The sequence below is a fragment of the Hylobates moloch genome, unplaced genomic scaffold (genome assembly GCF_009828535.3).
Source record: "Hylobates moloch isolate HMO894 unplaced genomic scaffold, HMol_V3 SCAFFOLD_21, whole genome shotgun sequence".
NCBI classification, from domain to species: Eukaryota; Metazoa; Chordata; class Mammalia; order Primates; family Hylobatidae; genus Hylobates; species Hylobates moloch.
In genome coordinates, this window is record NW_026652296.1 from 51788389 (window position 1) to 51806841 (window position 18453).

Below are 18453 nucleotides of genomic sequence, written 5' to 3' on the forward strand. Positions count from 1 at the left end.
ATTGCAGGTGTCATATGGGAAGATTAATCTTTGTGTAAAAGGGATTTGGAGGGCAAAGAAATTGAACAGCAAGTTTAAAATTCTGAACGTTGAGTTATAAGGAAAGAGAAGAAAGTTTCCAAGACACGACAGAATTCATAAGTTTTATGAACAGATTGGGTGCTGGAGGAAATGAGATGGAGCAGAAAAAGATGGCCACAAGGTTTAGCACTGGTTATGGACTATTAAAATATGTGGGGAGGACAGATGGAGAAAGAGTCTCTATTTTTTTTAATTAACCACATACAAAATGTGCACATGGCCACCTTTTTAACTATTGACAATCTGAGGGGGAGACTCAGACCTTCGGGAAAGAAAGGTAAAGGCTAGAATTATAGATTTGAGAATTACATGCAAAGAAGTAGAAATCAAAGGCATGTGGCTGAAAGAAACAGCTAAAGGAAACATGATTCTTCAAATAAAGACAGTGAAAGATAGATTTCTTCCCCTTTTTGAATTGCTTTCCAGGAAGCTCGCTGCTAAATTTGAAACTCGGTTGCAGAATAGTTCCTTAGTTTCAGTTTTGTGATAAAATGATTCTCTTGTGTCGTGTCTTTAAAATTTCCGCTCCTCTTTAAGGCTTAGGGTTGAGGAGTTTGTATACTACTTTTGGAATACTACATATTTCATGGATTCCAAGAGGTATGTATTTTTCACATTTTAACATCTCTGAAATTGGGATGTGCCTTGACAATCACTGGATGGTGTATCATAGTTTAATTGGCAGTGTGTTTCATTCTGTGTGGCATATAAAATAATGGTATGTGGCATATAAAATAATGGTATGTGGTATATAAAATAATGGTATATGCTATAATCAATAATGCCTTCAATTTGATGAAAGACGGTACTTTCTGATGTTGTTTCCCTATCTTGGTAACCTGGCTCTTTTTCCATGAAGACTTTTATCCCCCCAAAATGTGAAGAGCAACTTATTTAGGAAAAGAGAAGTATAGTACTCTCTTTTCCATCAGTCAGGGAGGGGAGTATTCCATCAGTTAGGAATGGGGTATTCCATCAGTCAGTAATGGGAGTTGAATATCTTTTCTGGGCTGAAAGAAAGAATAAAGGCAAGAATTGAGACTCAAGTGCCCTGGCTCCCAAATCAGAACAAAAAGTTCTGATGGTGAGAGAAGCAAGATGTAGTGGAAACCCAGATAGTCTTGGGGCCAGTATAAAGCTTGCTTGCTTCTTGCTTTTTGGGGCATTGCTCTGGAACATTTCAAGCCTCCTGGATTTAGAAGCCTCTGTGGTATTGAAACTACATGGCCCTAGTAGCTGACAAATGACCAAAGGAGTGTTTTGATGGATGGACCTGAGACAGCACCTTTGGTTCCTGCACAGCCCCCAAAGACCTGGAAGTTCTGCATATCCCAGAAGAATGCTGGAATAAACTGATACCAGAATGAGGACTTGGCTGAGCAGGGACTTTGAACCACTGAGGTGGAAAGGCCCACTTTGCAAAGCTGCAGTAGAGTGCAGTTAGGACCTGTCCAACAATGGGGAAACCAGATGCTCCTACCGATTGCCAGGTGGACACATGAGCTTCCCTCACACCCAGATGCCATCTGGGGAAAAAGGCAAGATCTCCTGAATGGGGAGGGATCTCTAACAGGGGATTTGACTCTCAAGTAACTAAACATGTCCCTGAAAAAAAATTTTTTTTTTTTTTAAACTGGAAGACACTGAGTTACTTTAATTGGCAACTAATTTTTCTTCATAATAAGGGATAATGCAAGGCTTGAGTGCAATATGAACTTACAATAGCAGGTAACACATGTTTTTGTTGCACATTTGAGTTGTGTGTACATTTTAATCCTACTACAATGGATTAATGGTGTGAAGTCTCAAATACTAAAAGTAACCTGGATTAAAGAAAAAAAACTGGTTCCACATATAACACTGGAAAATATAAATGCTTATGGCGGCCTAGGAGGATGAAAAGCCAGAGAAGAAATAAGAAAAATGGAAAAACTAGTAGTACCTCTCCAAAGCAGAAACAAGAGGAGGCGAGTGATGAATTCAGTCAAGTGTTACAGAATGGTGAGCTTAGTTGAGCTCTTGGGTTTGATTTGATTTAATGATGAGAAGCCATTCAGAATCTTTGAAAACTGGCAATCCAAATGTGGTGATATTTTATTAACCATAATTTTTCATGAGATGTTAGTGCCAAAAGATCTGTAGTCTAACTCTACTGTTTTACAGATAAGGAAACTAAGAACAAGAGATATTTTACAGAATCCACTTCAAATCATAAACAGGAGAAAAACAAGTCTATTACATCTGAAGTCAACTAGAATCTGCACGTTTTGCATCATTTGGGTGAAAAACATGTTGAGGGTAAAAAGCCCCCTTTGATAATAACGATGATATCATGCATATGAAAAAGGCAAAACATTTGCTAGAATGTGTGTTGGGAGCAAATACTCTGACGAGTGTTATGTGTGTTTTAATTTTTTATTAGAGAAGTTAGAAGTTTAATTTCAATATTGATGGTATCATCATTTTCTCCGCTTTGTTCAGAGGAACACACAGAATCAATTTTTACAAGCATATACAACAATTCACTTGGTGCTGTGCCCTAAAATCAGTCATCTGATTAGTTCTAGACTACCGGGTTTCCATGCGCTCCTCTTGGCTTTGGTGGCATAGCTCAATTCCCAGCGGAATACTTTTTCATGCACTGTCTGCAACTCAACTACAGCAGGCTTAAAGACCATGCAGATTAACACTGTAGCAAATTGTTCTGATATTTAACAGACATAAAAAGGTCATCTCCTGATATGAAATTCTGAAAATCTGCATAAATATTTTTGTGTAAAATTAAATTAGTTATGTATTTTTTTCAAACTAGAACTTGAAGTATCAAGAATGCCCACATAATTCATATACACATATATATAGAGTTTTTCATTATGCTAAAAGTCTTGATAGTCAAATTATATTCTGTGCCATACATTTATTTAACCAGTATTTATTTGGCATTAGGTTAACTGTGTATGGATTAGTCTTTATTGGTGCTTGTGTATCATGCAAACATAGTTCTAGGATTCCTGTTTACTAATCTTGTCATGTGGCAATACTTAGATGATTTTGCTCTCTAACAGTGTGAATTAAAGAGTATAAATACTTTATACATGGTCACATTTACAAATGTTTGCCAATAACCACTTCACAATCTTTATGGTGTGAATTGTAATATCTGGAATCTGCAGAAACAATTCCTATAAAGCAACGTCAGATGTAAACTTTCTTAAATGTGCCTAACACAGTTCTCCTTTGAGTAATGATGAGTTTTGGCACACATACACTGCTCTATTTTTCTATTGTTCTAATAATTTCCACAACTTTTACAGGAAATTAGCCTCTGATGGCATGGTAGAGACATGGCACTTACTGATGAGGTAACTTAGATGTAGAAAAATTTTGCAAAATTATTTGTCTAGCAGACCACCACTTCTGCTAATAAATTTGTAGACAGTTTTCTTTTCCTAGTGCATGCACTTGCTATGAAATTGCTAATGCACTGTTTTTTGTTTTTTGTTTTTGTTTTTTTTTGCTGCAGTTCAAACATGTCCTAAGGCATCACAAAGGAGAGTTGTTAACACCAAGCTCATTTACTTGTGATGGTATTTTATAGCAAACATGTTTAAGTTGTATTATCAATGGTTGAACTCTGCCTTACTGGAATAGGAAATTTTTGTGGATTTGTAGCTACTTTTGTTTGGCCAAGGAAATGCAATACTCAAGCTGTTAAATAGAAGTCAGTCAGACATTCCAAGTCTTTCTGGTTTCAGATATCATCTTGTTTACACATATAGGAAACAAAATAAACAGCTTTCATCCATGGAGTTTGTGTTCAGAGGTTTGTGAGTGAATCTTTTGATGCTTTGTGGGTTTGCTGCTTCAGTTTGCATTTTGGAGTTTCATACTACTGTTGCTGGTCTGCGGTCCATCTCGGCTTCCAATTTCACCATCTGCTGCATCTCCTTCGCCTATAACATCAGAAACATGGCCTTACGTGTGTTGAAATCCTTATCTGAAGGCACTTAACAACCTGGCCTCTCTTCTCCCATAAATATGATCCTGTCACCACATCCTTGCTACTCAAAATATGGTCCATGTGCAAGCAGCATCAGCATTGCCTGGGACCTTCTTAGAAACGTAGAATCTTGGAGTCTACCCCAGATCTATTGAATCAGTTAAAATCTTCATTTTAACAAGATCTCCAGGAAGTTTTTACACACATTAAATTTTGGGGACTGGTTTACACAGTGCCAGGAGAACCACTTGAGAAGAGGGTAGACCATTTGCTTTATCTTTAGACTGTACCACAAACTGTTTGATTTAGTTTCCACAGATTGACACATTGCTTTGACTGTGTGTAGATAATTTTATCACATTTAGAATAAGTATTGCTTATGTACAACTTATTTCCTAAATAGCCTGAAATTTAGTTAAAAGTAATTCCCTAAAAATCTAATTGGTAGAGAAGTTCAGGTGAGAGCACATTACACTGGATCGGCTGGAGTCGTCTGTAAATGGGATGTTACAGGAACATGCAGGCTTTCAGGAATCTTATTGTGCAAACTCTGTCCCTGTGGGCTCTTACTTCTCTAGGGTACTTTTTATGGACTACCAGGAAGTAAGCAATGGTGAATTCAACCTCACGAGTTAAGACTGTCACTAAGAAAACCAGCTAATTCGAGAAGAGGAAAGGGGATATGATGGGGGCAGTGTCTGGTGAGAAATACTTGCTTGGAAACATAGGAAAAAATCAAATAGTACATTTCAACTTTTATTATCCAACTAGTAGCCTGGATGCTTTTGCCCAACCCAATGCACGTATCTTTCGAGGAATGAGGATTTGCCCATTTCTTTTTGTTAGTGACATGCTGCTTTGAAATAAAGGACATTTGAAAATAGAAACATGGACCTATGAAGATATAAGTTGGATGAAGATTCTGAAGTGCCCTGATGTTACTATTTATGTCTGCTTAGATATTCCAACTAAATGGAAGGTCACTGGGAGGGGGTTTGGTCAACTCTGTAGATTATATGAGAAGCATTTTCCAAATGAATTCTTGTGACAAAATTAATTTAACCCACAGACTATACTGTGATTTCCTTCTTCTTCTTACTTCTATATTTTGGCGTTAAGTTTCATTTTGGTGAGGATGGATATAATAACACCAAATAATTAAATCTTCCTGTGTAAATTTGGGATGGGTGGTTCCCTCTGCCCAGATATTTTTTATGCCTAAAGTATAGTAATACTCTAATCGAGAAATGAAGAAATGGAGAAAAATATACAAACATGAAACTATGACACAAACAGTATTCATAAGGGATGACAGTGAAACATTGTCAGCACTGGAAATTAAATACTTCCATGTTCAGTAAATAGTAGCAAATGATTCTCTGTGTTTCTCCCCCTTTAGCTTCTGAAGAAAGTATTGACCACGGCGTAGAAGGAAGAATCATAGGACATTACAAGACTATTCCAACAGCTAAGTTCTTGTATGAGTTGGGTGACCATTCATTCTCCTTTGCCTGAGGCAATTCCAGTTTATGCCTGTAGTCCTAGATATTATGAACAGAGCTGCCTTTCACTCTCAAAACTATCCTGGTATGGACAATAAATTACATGATCACCTTACTTATGAGAAGTGATTAAGGTCTTTGGAGGATGGGACTTAGCAGAGAGCATGACAAGAGTCATCGTGTAATGTTTCTACACGCAGAGCACAGCTCCATCATTAAAAACCACCAACCAACTTTTAGCAGGTGCTTTAAAAATTAATTGGAATCATATTAACATTTGTGAGTGATCTGACTCTGTGATCCTGTCTTAGCTCTGGTCAGTCCGAATGACAGCTGCACATCACTGTTCTGGCTATGTCTTTATTACCATGATCTGTTTCCTAGATCTGCAATAGAAAATACAGGCTCAAATACCCTCAGAAGTAATTCTCTAAAGACTTTGGGCATTTTGGCATGAATATGACATCAGAAATCCAAGCATGGAATAGGCAAACTTTTAAATCCAAACCCTTCAGATATTAGTTATGACCAGATGTGACTCATAAATGGAGACTGCACAGAGAATACGGACGTAGTCGAGAAGGAAAGCAACGTCTTGCTTATCAGAGTTTCGGTCCTACCTTGCGTTTGGGACACTGCATGACAGGATTTCAAAAGCTGTTTGTACAAAAATAGTAATGTCAAAATTGAGTCATACATACAAAACAAAGAAAATAAATGAATATTGAAGTGAATTTGAAAAATGAATGCAAAACCATATACAGAAAAGCAAAAAGCTAAGGATAAAACATGTACACACCCCTCAGTGACAAACTTTCCCCTAGTTGATCTCAACAGAAAATAAAGAAACAAAACAAACAACCAACGCCTGTCATCCCCAGACTGTGCCTCTCTTCCGTGGCAGTAAGTGGAGAACTTGGCCTTTAAGCAAAACCTTTTACCTCTCTTTATTAAATGATAGGATTGATGATAAAAATCAATTTTTGAGACTCGAGTGTGTGACAGTAATGGAGTCGTTAATGCTTGAAATGGTACATGTCAAGACAGATGAGATATACTGTGTAGCTGGGAAGTCTATGAAAAAACTCAGGTAGGAAAAACATCCCCAACCTTCAGAGTGTTAAGTGAATAGTTGGCTGACCAAGTAGGCAAGGACATAAAGTGGCTTACAAATAACCTAGAAGGTGAGGATCCAGAATCAGGACCAAAACATACTGATGCCTGGTTTGTTTCTGCCAGTGCCCCCAACACTGGTTTAGCTAATGGACTGAATCCATTCCAGGCCTTGCTTTGGAAGGGGAGATTTGGGACACTGATTAGGAGTAGGGTCACAGGAAAACAGAAAGAAACCTTTGAGGGAAATACTATGGGAGAATGTTTACATTTATCTCTGGCTTAGAAAAAATGTCTTGGGATTTAACAATGATTTAGAAGATTGTTGTAGAAGTCTGCATTGTCTGGAGACAGAGAACTGTTCCTGCTGATGAAATGTTTACCTGGTTATGAAGGGAGCTATACTATATAGTTCCAGACCTTGCCTTTTTATGAGGAAAGAAATGAAGTCACTGTATCTTTTGCACTGTGCCCATGACAGTGTTGTACCATACAGAGTAACTGTGAATTGAGAGCTTTCTCACCCTTAAATGCCAAAAAATGTATAACTAGAAAGATCTGGGATTGAATTTGCAATTGAACAGGCCATACTTCTAAAGCAAAGCTTAACACAGAAACTCAAGTCCAAATTCTTTGCTTGCCAGAAGCATCAGTATGATATCTTGAATGTCTTTTCCTTGAATCTCATTAAATCTTTATCAGGTCTCAAGCCTTTTCATGTTCTATGCTTTCCCAAGCTTTTGTGACTCAAAGTGTCAGTCGTGGGTGGTAGACCTTAAAAGACATTATTTGAATTTCTGGAACAAAAAGCCAGCACCCTCCCAGTACAATCTAATCAATACAGCTATCACTAATCTAGCAGTTTAATGCAAGAACTCTGGTGTGGCTTGAATTAGCCACGTAGTAGGATAAAAACTCAAAGTGATTTTTGAAAATTATGCACTTCAGCTCCAAAACTAGCGACACAAGATGACTGTATTCTCTAGCATACACCACTATTGTAGTGATGAGTAATTCTGAGCACATTTACATTCTTTAGTCAAACTTGTTGCTAAGCAACACAATTTCCAAGTAGTTTCTTAATTTAGGTAACTAACACATAACTGTGCCTTACCTTTCACTGTGCCCTTCTTCTAGGGAGAATTTTTTAAAACCTTCTCCAAGGCATCCTTATCCCTACCCATTGTTGAATCACTGAAGTGACTTCTAAAGCTTTGGAGATGGTGGCTTTATCCTTATTCATATTCCCACATTTCCCCCAGGAGCACTTTTTGAGAAGTGCTTTAAGAACAAAAACATAAGCTAGGTAACTTGTACCAGAATGTGATGTGTTTATGAGTTGGTCAAATGAATTGTACCTATGGGACAATAACCATATATTGTCCCCTTGGAGTGGACTTGCTTATGAATAGAAGCACTTAGCTGAAAAGGAAATGGGAAACGTAACTAGGAAGTATGTTGATGAATAAAATTTCTGTCCACCAAAAAGTAAAGAATCTGAAACTAGAAGTCAGATTTATCTGTTACCCAATTGCCATACAAAAAAATGATTTTTTTTTTAACTTTCTCAAAGATACCTTTTCGTAAAATTCCTACTTAAGTATTCTTCAAGGGGAGTCATTTACTCTGGAAAAAAGTATTCCTTAAATAGGATTGTTTTATAGATGGGAGAAAACAGGAAGGAATAATGTGGCACAAGTACATATTTCATCAAAACCTCTCTGTTTCTAAATTGAATTACCTAGGAATAATAACTTCTATACCAACTACGCCTAAAGAATAACATTTGAACTGAGAAAGTCTGAAATGTAAATGATAACTGAGGGTCTTGTTTCCACAGGAACTAGAGGGATTTCCATCAAATTAAAGGTTACTGTAGAAGGCTGATGGGCTGTAGCCCATTTGGAAAGGTCCCCACCTGTACCATGCACCAGATAAAAATACATTTAGCTTGGTGCTGGTATATGCCTATTGGCCTAACTAAACAGTTGGTGTTTGGGTAACTCCTTTTTATTTTATTTTATTTTTTTTTGAGATGGAGTCACTCTGTCGCTCTGGCTGGAGTGCAGTGGTGCGATCTCGGCTCACTGCAACCTCCGCCTCCTGGGTTCAAGTGATTTTCCTGCTTCAGCCTACTGAGTAGCTGGGACTACAGGTGCATGCCACCAGACTTGGCTAATTTTTATATTTTTAGTAGAGATGGGGCTTCACCATGTTGGCCAGGATGGTCTCAATCTCCTGACCTCCTGTTCCACCCTCCTCGGCCTCTCAAAGTGCTGGGATTACTGGCATGAGCCCACTGCGCCCGGCCTGGATAACTCTTTATTTGTGTATATTTCTTTATTTAGTGTCTTGTCTTGCAGGCAAAAAGCACCAAGACTATGGTATCCACTCATGTTCAGTGATTTGTAGAGTGATGGGGGCTCAGGACTTTAGATACCACCTGTAAGCCCCAGGGAGGTTTTTAAACTTCATTTTCAGATTGAGTTTGAAAATAGGTGGTTTCTCTCATTTGCTTTTAAACATCATATCCCTTGCCTATAGTTTGCAAATTATAAAACTCTAAATGAAAATGGAGAAATACCTTGTAATCTCTTTTTTTCATCCTCTCACTTTTAGTAATTTCATTCTTAGAATCCCCATAATCCCCATAATTTATCCAAATATTCTTTTTTTTGGCACAGCCAAACTCTGCTCCTGCTCCAAAAACTGGTACTTTCTTTTCTTTTTGGATATAATGGAGAAAATATAGTAATGGGCAACAAATTCTTCTATCTACCTTTCAATTACAATATACAAGCCACTGGTCACTGTGGGCCATGGCGTGTGTATCCCAAAGCTGGCCAGCTGCCTGCATGTTTTTACGTATTTTAGGTAAAATACCTGCTCATTCTGTTTCTCTAGGAATTCTAGATGTTCAAGCTGGACTTTTTTCAACTGATCCATTTCTTTGGACTGCTTCATTGCGAGCTGCAAAAAAAAAAAAAAAAAAAAAAAATTCTGATAAACTTTGGGTTACAATCTTAAAACAGGGATGAGAAATGACTTGTAACTATAATTTAAGTGAAAGAGATAATAATTTTTAAAAAAATCATCTCAAAATTTGGAGAGTTTAAACTCATAATTCTTTCTGGGAAGATCTTTCCTGCTAAAATCTTAGAAAATAATAGAGGACTTATGCATGAGTAAACCTGGCTTCATTTTCTGCATAAAACGGTGCCAAATCATTACCTTAAAGATTTTAGTGAGAAATTATTTTAGCTTTCAAGGAGCAGAGAAGCTGGAATGTTTAATGTACAGAAAAATCAAATTAAGCAAATTAGCTAGAGGTCTGGTGGCTAACATGAGTTATTGTTTATAGTTTTTTTAAGAATGCCAAAAATATAATAAAATACTTACTCTTTTTCTTTCTTCCAGAAACTTTTTAGTGTTGCTGCTGTTTAACTCCCTGACTCGCCTAAAAGCAATGGGCACAAATAATGGTTGGTATGACATTGAATGAAATTAATATTATATCAAATAATAAAGAGCTATATTCCATCAAATTCTCTGGATGGAATTATTGCTTTATTTTTCTAATTTTTATTGCAGTATTTTCAAACATATAATGTCCAGAGAAGAATATTTAAAAAATCTGTGTATGTATCCCTCAGATTAACTGATATTAATGTTTTGCCATGTTTATCTCACGTTTTTAAAGGCAATAAACAGTTCCAGATGTAATTAAAGCCCCATTTGTATTCTTCCTGATTCAGTCTTCCTTCTTCCTCTCTCCCCAGAGGTTACCGCTATTGTGAATTTGGTGTGGATCTTCTCACCCATGTTTTAATATTTTAAACCACATATAGATGTGCCCATGTGTAATATAAGAGCTTCTCAAACTTTCCTGTGCATACCGATCACCTGGAGAGATGATAAAAACCACAGACTGTTGTGCCTTCGCCTTAGTGACTTTGATCCAGTGGGCCTGGGGTGGGAGGTCTGAAGTTCTAGTAAGCTCCCAGGTGATGCTGACGTTGCTGGCCGGGCGCAGTGGTATTGTTTCGTGTGTTTTCTAAATGTACCCATAGAGTAACATAGTCTGGGTTTGTTCCCATAGCTTACCACTTAGTCTTATGTTTTAGAGATACACTTATGTTCCAAACCACTTCATTATTTTCATTTGCTGTGTGGATTTTTCAATTGATGAACAGACTATACTATTTCCTCATTGCCGTTAATAAAAATTAGGTTATTTTCAAACAATGCTACAACGATCGGGTGCATGGGCCCTGTAATACCTGACACAATAAGTGTCTGTTGAATAAACGGATGAGTGGATGAAGTATGGTGCATATCTTCTTGTGCACACTGGCAAAGGCTGCTGTAGGGTGTATACTCAGACTTGCCACTTGGCAGGGTATGAACAGGCTCCTCCTTACTCCAATCCAGTTGTCCCCAATTGCATTTCCATCTGCAGTGTCTGGGTGTTACTCTTTCCCCATATCTTTGCCCACTCTTAGTACTATCAGACTTTCCGTCAGTTGGATGCTCCTATGGAATGGCATTGCTCATTGTTTTAACTTGCATTTCCCTGACTGCTAGTGAGGTAGAGTGTTTTTCATGAGTGAAAAGACCTATAACTTCTTGAACTTCTGTAATAATTGTCAGTCTGTTCAGGTTTTCTCCGTTTTCAATTTTGGATATTTATATTTTTCAAAGCAATTCTCCACTCCATCTAACATTTCAAATTTATTGGTAGTTTTTTTCAATAGCAGACTTAGTTTTTCAAAGTGTTTTTCTCTGTAGTTAATTCCCCTTTTCATTCCTAACATCACTAATTCGTGCTTTCTCTCTCTTCTTTAGTCTTGGAGAAAGTTAACTGATTTATTATTCTTTTCAAATAAGCTGTTGTTTTTCTGAATGTTCTCTATTGCATTTTGTTTTCTATTTCAGTATTTTTTGCTTTTTAAATTTATTTCTTTCCATCAGAGATATTTGGGTTCACTCTGTTTTTCCAACTTCATATTCTCTTTGAGTGGTTAGCTCATTAATTTTCACATCTTTTAAAAAATATATGCATCTAGGCTATACTTTTCACTCCAAATATCACTTTACCCTCTACACATTGATAAATAGGGCTTACATTGTCATTCAGTTATAAATATTGGGTAATTTCTGTTAAAATGTCTTCTTTGATCTAAAAATGTAAGTATGATTTTCAGTTTCTATATATCTTTCTTAGTGCTATGACAAATTTTTAAATTTTATTTCTCCTTAGTTTGATAAAGTGGATACAAACATACACACAGTATGGGTTTAGAATATAACTATCACTTGGTATAGAAAAATTATTTTTTAAAAAACAGCCAATTTGTAGATATTTTGGAACCACGTACCACTGGATACAAACTTATAAGAGATAGCAGAGTAGGGTGACGATACTTAGCCAAAAATTTATAGTACTTGGGTGATGGACAACCTAAATGCCCTGACTTGATCACTGGGCATTGTATACATGTAAAGTTTTCTCATGTACCCCCATACAGCTGCACAAATAAAAATAGAAAGTTACAATAAATAAGTACACTTTTCAAAATAAGATAAATTTTAAGAACCTTGCTAATTAAGTTAGCAGTAACTCCAAATTGAAGATAATTTGACCTCAACTGAGCTAGTCTACTTTGTAACATATTTGAAAAAGATGGTAAAAAGCTATTAATTGGCACATTTGTCATGGTTAATTCTATATTTCACTTTGGACAGTCTAAAACAGTTCAAATTAATGAGGTTTTATCATGGCTGGAATATTTGGTGTTTTCAAGCTGAAGAAGGTGTCATTTCCATGTATATATGAGGCCCTTAAACAAAGTTGCTTATCTGAGAATAACATCCAGAGAATGACATTTTTTCTTTTCTTTTTTTTTTTTTTTGAGATGAAGTTTTGCTCTGTCGGCCAGACTGGAGTGCAATGGCAGGATCTCGGCTCACTGCAACCTCCGCCCCTGGGGTTCAAGCGATTCTCCTGCCTCAGCCTCCTGAGTAGCTGGGATTACAGGCAGGCACCACCATGCCCAGCTACTTTTTTTGTATTTTTAGTAGAGGTGAGGTTTCACCATGTTGGTCAAGCTGGTCCCGAGCTCCTGACCTCAGGTAATCGGCCTACCTCGGCCTCCCAAAGTGCTGGGATTACAGGTGTGAGCCACTGTACCTGGCTCATAAAACAACTTTTCTCTGTTGGACTTTGGCCAAAAGGCCACCTTCTTGCTGGGTATTATTCCCCCAAAAGAAGGAACCCCACTGTCCCTAACCGCTGGTGGTGTAACCCAGGCTCTTGGTTATGGAGCTGACAGCGTTTGTATTCTCAGAGGTTTCCTGAGGTGGATGATGGGCAGCATAGGTGATCGCTGGGAATTAAGTGCCTATCCCTTGGGTAACACGACTATTGACAGCTCCTCAGATCCCCTTTACCAGCTGTGTCTAAAGGGCTTGCACCTGGCACCTTCTATGGAGGTCACACAAAGCTTCCCCCCAGTCTCAGGCAGCCAATGACTGCCTAATATGGAAACACAAAAGCCAGGTACTCTTGCTTCAAAGAGGGACAAATCTGTGGTGCAATTTTTTTATTTGAGGTTACAGGGACCCTAGGTGAGACCACATCCTTTCTTAGAGCCTGCCCTGGGCCTTCCTGCTTCCTTACTGCCTTTCTCTGAAGGTCCCTTCCTCAGTGAATCACAAGCACCTCAATTCCTGCCTTGATCTGCTTCCAGAAAACTCACCTAACATAAGGACAAATGAGACAAACGGGATGTGGGCTTTAAAGATGATCCCATGTGAAGGACTACTGAAGAAGACCACCCTCCTGACTGTTGCTGCTATTCAGAACCAGCCCATCCAGAATGGACTGATACCTGAGCAAGGGAGAGGCTTGCAGAATGACCTAATGGAACCTGGGAAGGATGCTTCAGAATTATATTGATTATAGGCTGGGTGCAGTGGCTCACGCCTATAATCCCAGCACTTTGGGAGGCTGAGGCGGGCAGATCACTTGAGGTCAGGAGTTCAAGACCAGTCCGGCCAACATGGTGAAACCCCATCTCTCCTAAAAATACAAAAATTAGCCAGGTGTGGTGGTGCATGCCTGTAATCCCAGCTACTAGGGAGGCTCAGGCAGGAGAATCGCTCGAACCCAGGAGGTGGAGGTTGCAGTGAGCTAAGATTGTGCCACTGCACTCTAGCTTGGGTGATAAAGCAAGCCTCCATCTCAAAACAAACAAGCAAAAAGTAAATGAATAAAATAAAAAAATTATATTATTATGTCATATTTTATGCAACTTTGTTTGTAAAGCAGCACATATATATTGAATGTAAACTAATTTTACTGGTGGTAGTAAGCAACCAGAAAATGTGGACAATTGTTCTACAGTGATAATAACAAATCTCCATTGCAGTTATAATAGCAGAATTCCTAGTCAAAAGCCACAAGTGTTTTTCTGTCTCAGTTGTGTGTGTGTGTACACACGTAAAGAAAGTTGAGACTGTGTCCTCAAGTCAATGCCATATTCCTGCAGTGAGTACTCTCAGACTTACCTTTCCCGCTCTGCTTTATTCTTGATAGATTTATCTTGGCTGATGGCTTTGCTATTTTCCATAGAAATCTTAGCCTGGTGTGCTCGCATTTCTTTGCTTTCCCTATGTATTAAAAACAAGAAAACAAACAGGGAGGGGGGATGGAGAGTTTGTGTTTAATGGGTAGAGAGATTCGCCTGGGGAAAATGAGAAAGTTCTGGAGGTGGGTGGTAGTGACGGGTACACAACAATGTGAATGTACTTAATGCCATGCACTTAATGGTTACAAGAGTAAAGTTTACATGTTATATATATAGACATAATTTAAACATGGAAAAAACCCCAAAATACTTCTGTTTATAGCAATATGACTAGGCTCACTCCTCTCACTCTTTTTTTTTTTCTATTATTGAGCTCATCGACTTCTGTATTTTGGAAAAAGGAGGGAAGGGACCCCAAGCTATGTGGATGCTGATCCTTGAGGGGCAGTGGCCACCTAGTGGTGAAGTGACAGTGATGGCCTGTGATGAGGAGACAGTATTTTTGCCCATATATATAAAGATCTCAGTTTTGCTTCATATTGTTTGGGATCAGATGGGCTGGAAGAGAGAAAATGTTCTAACCATCACAAACGGCCTTCCTGTTTCTATCAGCCACAGGAATGAAAGGGACTCAATGGTTTCAAGTAAGCACAGGAAATAGCAAAAAAGTAGGTTTGCAGGTAACCAACCACTGTATGTGTGGATGCATGTGTATGCATGACACACGTTTATTTATGTGTGAATTAAAGGAATAAAACTTAAAATGCTACACAGTATATGATTACAAAAATCTTTTTCTATAACCTACGGAGATCTATTGAAAGCACTGCCTGGAAACCATCATCCAAGCAGTCAGGTTACCGAGGCACTGCTATTTGCTCTGCATCCAAGGAGACGGGCAATACTGAAGTGGAGAGTTGCTCACTCAGCTATCCTAGAGCCACTCCAGCAGGAACATGTATAGAAACTCTGGACCCAAGAAGATCACTCTCAGATTTTACCATAACTTGTTAGGAAATTGACCTTTCTGTATTCATTCATTCAACAAACACCAATGACCAAATGTTGCTGACCAATGTCAAGAACGCAAAGATTTTTAACCAAGAATAATAGTTGTGATCATGAGGAAGAAACACAAACCACCAGGGGTTTGAGGAAAAGCTAAAATACTGCTGTTGCTTTGAAAAGCGCTTCTGCCGTGGATTTATTTTTTTTTATTTATTTTTTTATTATACTTTAAGTTCTAGGGTACATGTGCACAACATGCAGGATTGATACATAGGTATACATGTGCCATGTTGGTTTGCTGCACCCATCAACTCGTCATTTACATTAGGCATTTCTCCTAATGCTATCCCTCCCCCAGTCCCCCACCCTCCAAAAGGCCCCAGTGTGTGATGTTCCCTACCCTGTGTCCAAGTGTTCTCACTGTTCAATTCCCACCTATGAGTGAGAACATGCGGTGTTTGGTTTTCTGTCCTTGTGATAGTTTGCTGAGAATGATGGTTTCCAGCTTCACCCATGTCCCTGCAAAGGACATGAACTCATCCTTTTTTATGGCTGCATAGTATTCCATGTTGTATATGTGCCACATTTTTTTAATCCAGTCTATCATTGATGGACATTTGGGTTGGTTCCAAGTCTTTGCTACTGTGAATAGTGCCACAATAAACATACGTGTGCATGTGTCTTTATAGTAGCATAGTTTATAATCATCTGGGTATACACCCAGTAATGGGATTGCTGGGTCAAATGGGATTTCTAGTTCTAGATCCTTGAGGAATCACCACACTGTCTTCTACAATCGTTGAACAAATTTACACTCCCACCAACAGTGTAAAAGCATTCCTATTTCTCCACATCCTCTCCAGCATCTGTTGTTTCCTCACTTTTTAATGATTGCCATTCTAACTGGCGTGAGATGGCATCTCTTGTGGTTTTGATTTGCATTTCTCTGATGACCAGTGATGATGAGCATTTTTTCATGTGTCTGTTGGCTGCATAAATGTCTTCTTTTGAGAGGTGTCTGTTCATATCCTTTGCCTGTTTTTTGATGGGGTTGTTTTTTTCTTGTAAATTTGTTTGAGTTCTTTGTAGATTCTGGATATTAGCCCTTTGTCAGATGGGTAGACTGCAAAAATTTTCTCCCATTCTGTGGGTTGCCTGTTCACTCTAATGGTAGTTTCTTTTGCCATGCAGAAGCTCTTTAGTTTAATTAGATCCCATTTGTCTGTTTTGGCTTTGGTGGTCATTGCTTTTTGTTTTAGTCATGAAGTCCTTGCCCATGCCTATGTCCTGAATGGTATTGCCTAGGTTTTCTTCTAGGGCTTTTATGGTTTTAGGTCTAGCATTTAAGTCTTTAATCCATCTTTAATTAATTTTTGTATAAGGTGTAAGGAAGGGATCCAGTTTCAGCTTTCTACATATGGCTAGCCAGTTTTCCCAGCACCATTTATTAAATAGGGAATCCTTTCCCCATTTTTTGTTTTTGTCAGGTTTGTCAAAGATCAGATGGTTGTAGACGTGTGGTGTTATTTCTGAGGGCTCTGTTCTGTTCCATTGGTCTATATCTCTGTTTTGGTACTAGTACCATGCTGTTTTGGTTACTGTAGCCTTGTAGTATAAAGTCGGGTAGCATGATGCCTCCAGCTTTGTTCTTTTCGCTTAGGATTGTCTTGGCAATGAGGGCTCTTTTTTGGTTCCATATGAACTTTAAAGTAGTTTTTTCCAATTCCGTGAAGAAAGTCATTGGTAGCTTGCTAGGGATGGCATTGAATCTATAAATTACCTTGGGCAGTATGGCCATTTTCACGATATTGATTCTTCCTATCCACGAGCATGGAATGTTCTTCCATTTATTTGTGTCCTCTTTTATTTCATTGAGCAGTGGTTTGTAGTTCTCCTTGAAGAGGTCCTTCACATCTCTTGTAAGCTGAATTCCTAGGTATTTTATTCTCTTTGTAGCAAATGTGAATGGAAGCTCACTCATGATTTGGCTCTCTGTCTGTTATTGGTGTATAGGAATGCTTGTGATTTTTGCACATTGATTTTGTACCCTGAGACTTTGCTGAAGTTGCTTATCAGCTTAAGGAGATTTGGGGCTGAGATGATGGGGTTTTCTAAATATACAATCATGTGATGTGCAAACAGGGACAATTTGACTTCCTCTTTTCCTAAATGAATACCCTTTCTTTCTTTCTCTTGCCTGATTGCCCTGGCCAGTACTTCCAACACTATGTTGAATAGGAGTGGTGACAGAGGGCATCCTTGTCTTGTGCTGGTTTTCAAAGGGAATGCTTCCAGTTTTTGCCCATTCAGTATGACATTGGCTGTGGGTTTGTCATAAATAGCTCTTATTAATTTGAGATACATTCCATCAATATCTAGTTTATTGAGAGTTTTTAGCATGAAGGCCTGTTGAATTTTGTCAGCGTTTTTTGCATCTATTGAGATAATCATGTGGTTTTTGTCATTGGTTCTGTTTATGTGATGGGCTGCATTTATTGATTTGCATATGTTGAACCAGCCTTGCATCCCAGGGATGAAGCTGACTTGATCATGGTGGTTAAGCTTTCTGATGTGCTGCTGGATTTGGTTTGCCAGTATTTATCTTATTGAGGATTTTTGCATGGATGTTCATCAGGGATATTGGTCTAAAATTCTCTTTTTTTTGTTGTGTCTCTGCCAGGCTTTGGTATCAGGATGATGCTGGCCTCATAGAATGAGTTAGGGAGGATTCCCTCTTTTTCTGTGGATTGGAACAGTTTCAGAAGGAATGGTATCAGCTCCTCTTTGTACCTCTGGTAGAATTCAGCTGTGAGTCTGTCTGGTCCTGGGCTTTTTTTGGTTGGTAGGCTATTAATTATTGCCTCAACTTCAGAGCCTGTTATTGGTCTATTCAGAGATTCAACTTCTTCCAGGTTTAGTCTCGGGAGGGTGTATGTGTCCAGGAATTTATCCATTTCTTCTAGATTTTCTAGTCTATTTGCATAGAGGTGTTTATAGTATTCTCTGATGGTAATTTGTATTTCTGTGGGATCGGTGGTGATATCCCCTTTATCATTTTTTTATTGCATCTATTTGATTCTTCTCTCTTTTCTTCTTTATTATTCTTGCTAGCGGTCTATCAATTTTGTCGATCTTTTCAAAAAAACCAGCTCCTGGATTC

General features: G+C 38.3%; 1 protein-coding gene across 18 annotated transcripts in view; it reads right to left on the reverse strand.

Annotated features, from left to right (window-relative positions):
* Nucleotides 1–3566: 3566 nt before the first annotated feature.
* The window catches only part of PLCB4 (phospholipase C beta 4), a 411579-nt gene continuing 396692 nt past the window's right edge, over nt 3567–18453 (reverse strand). For 15 of the 18 annotated variants that reach the window (XM_032142697.2, XM_032142694.2, XM_058432941.1 and 12 more), the window contains 5 exons: nt 14266–14367; nt 10096–10153; nt 9580–9666; nt 6204–6240; nt 3567–4034 (listed from right to left, as the gene is read on the reverse strand). In XM_032142697.2, coding sequence (XP_031998588.1) covers nt 3946–4034; nt 6204–6240; nt 9580–9666; nt 10096–10153; nt 14266–14367 — 373 coding nt within the window. In that variant the 3' untranslated portion in view covers nt 3567–3945. The remainder of the gene's footprint in view (nt 4035–6203; nt 6241–9579; nt 9667–10095; nt 10154–14265; nt 14368–18453) is intronic. The other 3 variants (XM_032142700.2, XM_032142701.2, XM_032142702.2) reach the window with 1 other exon arrangement.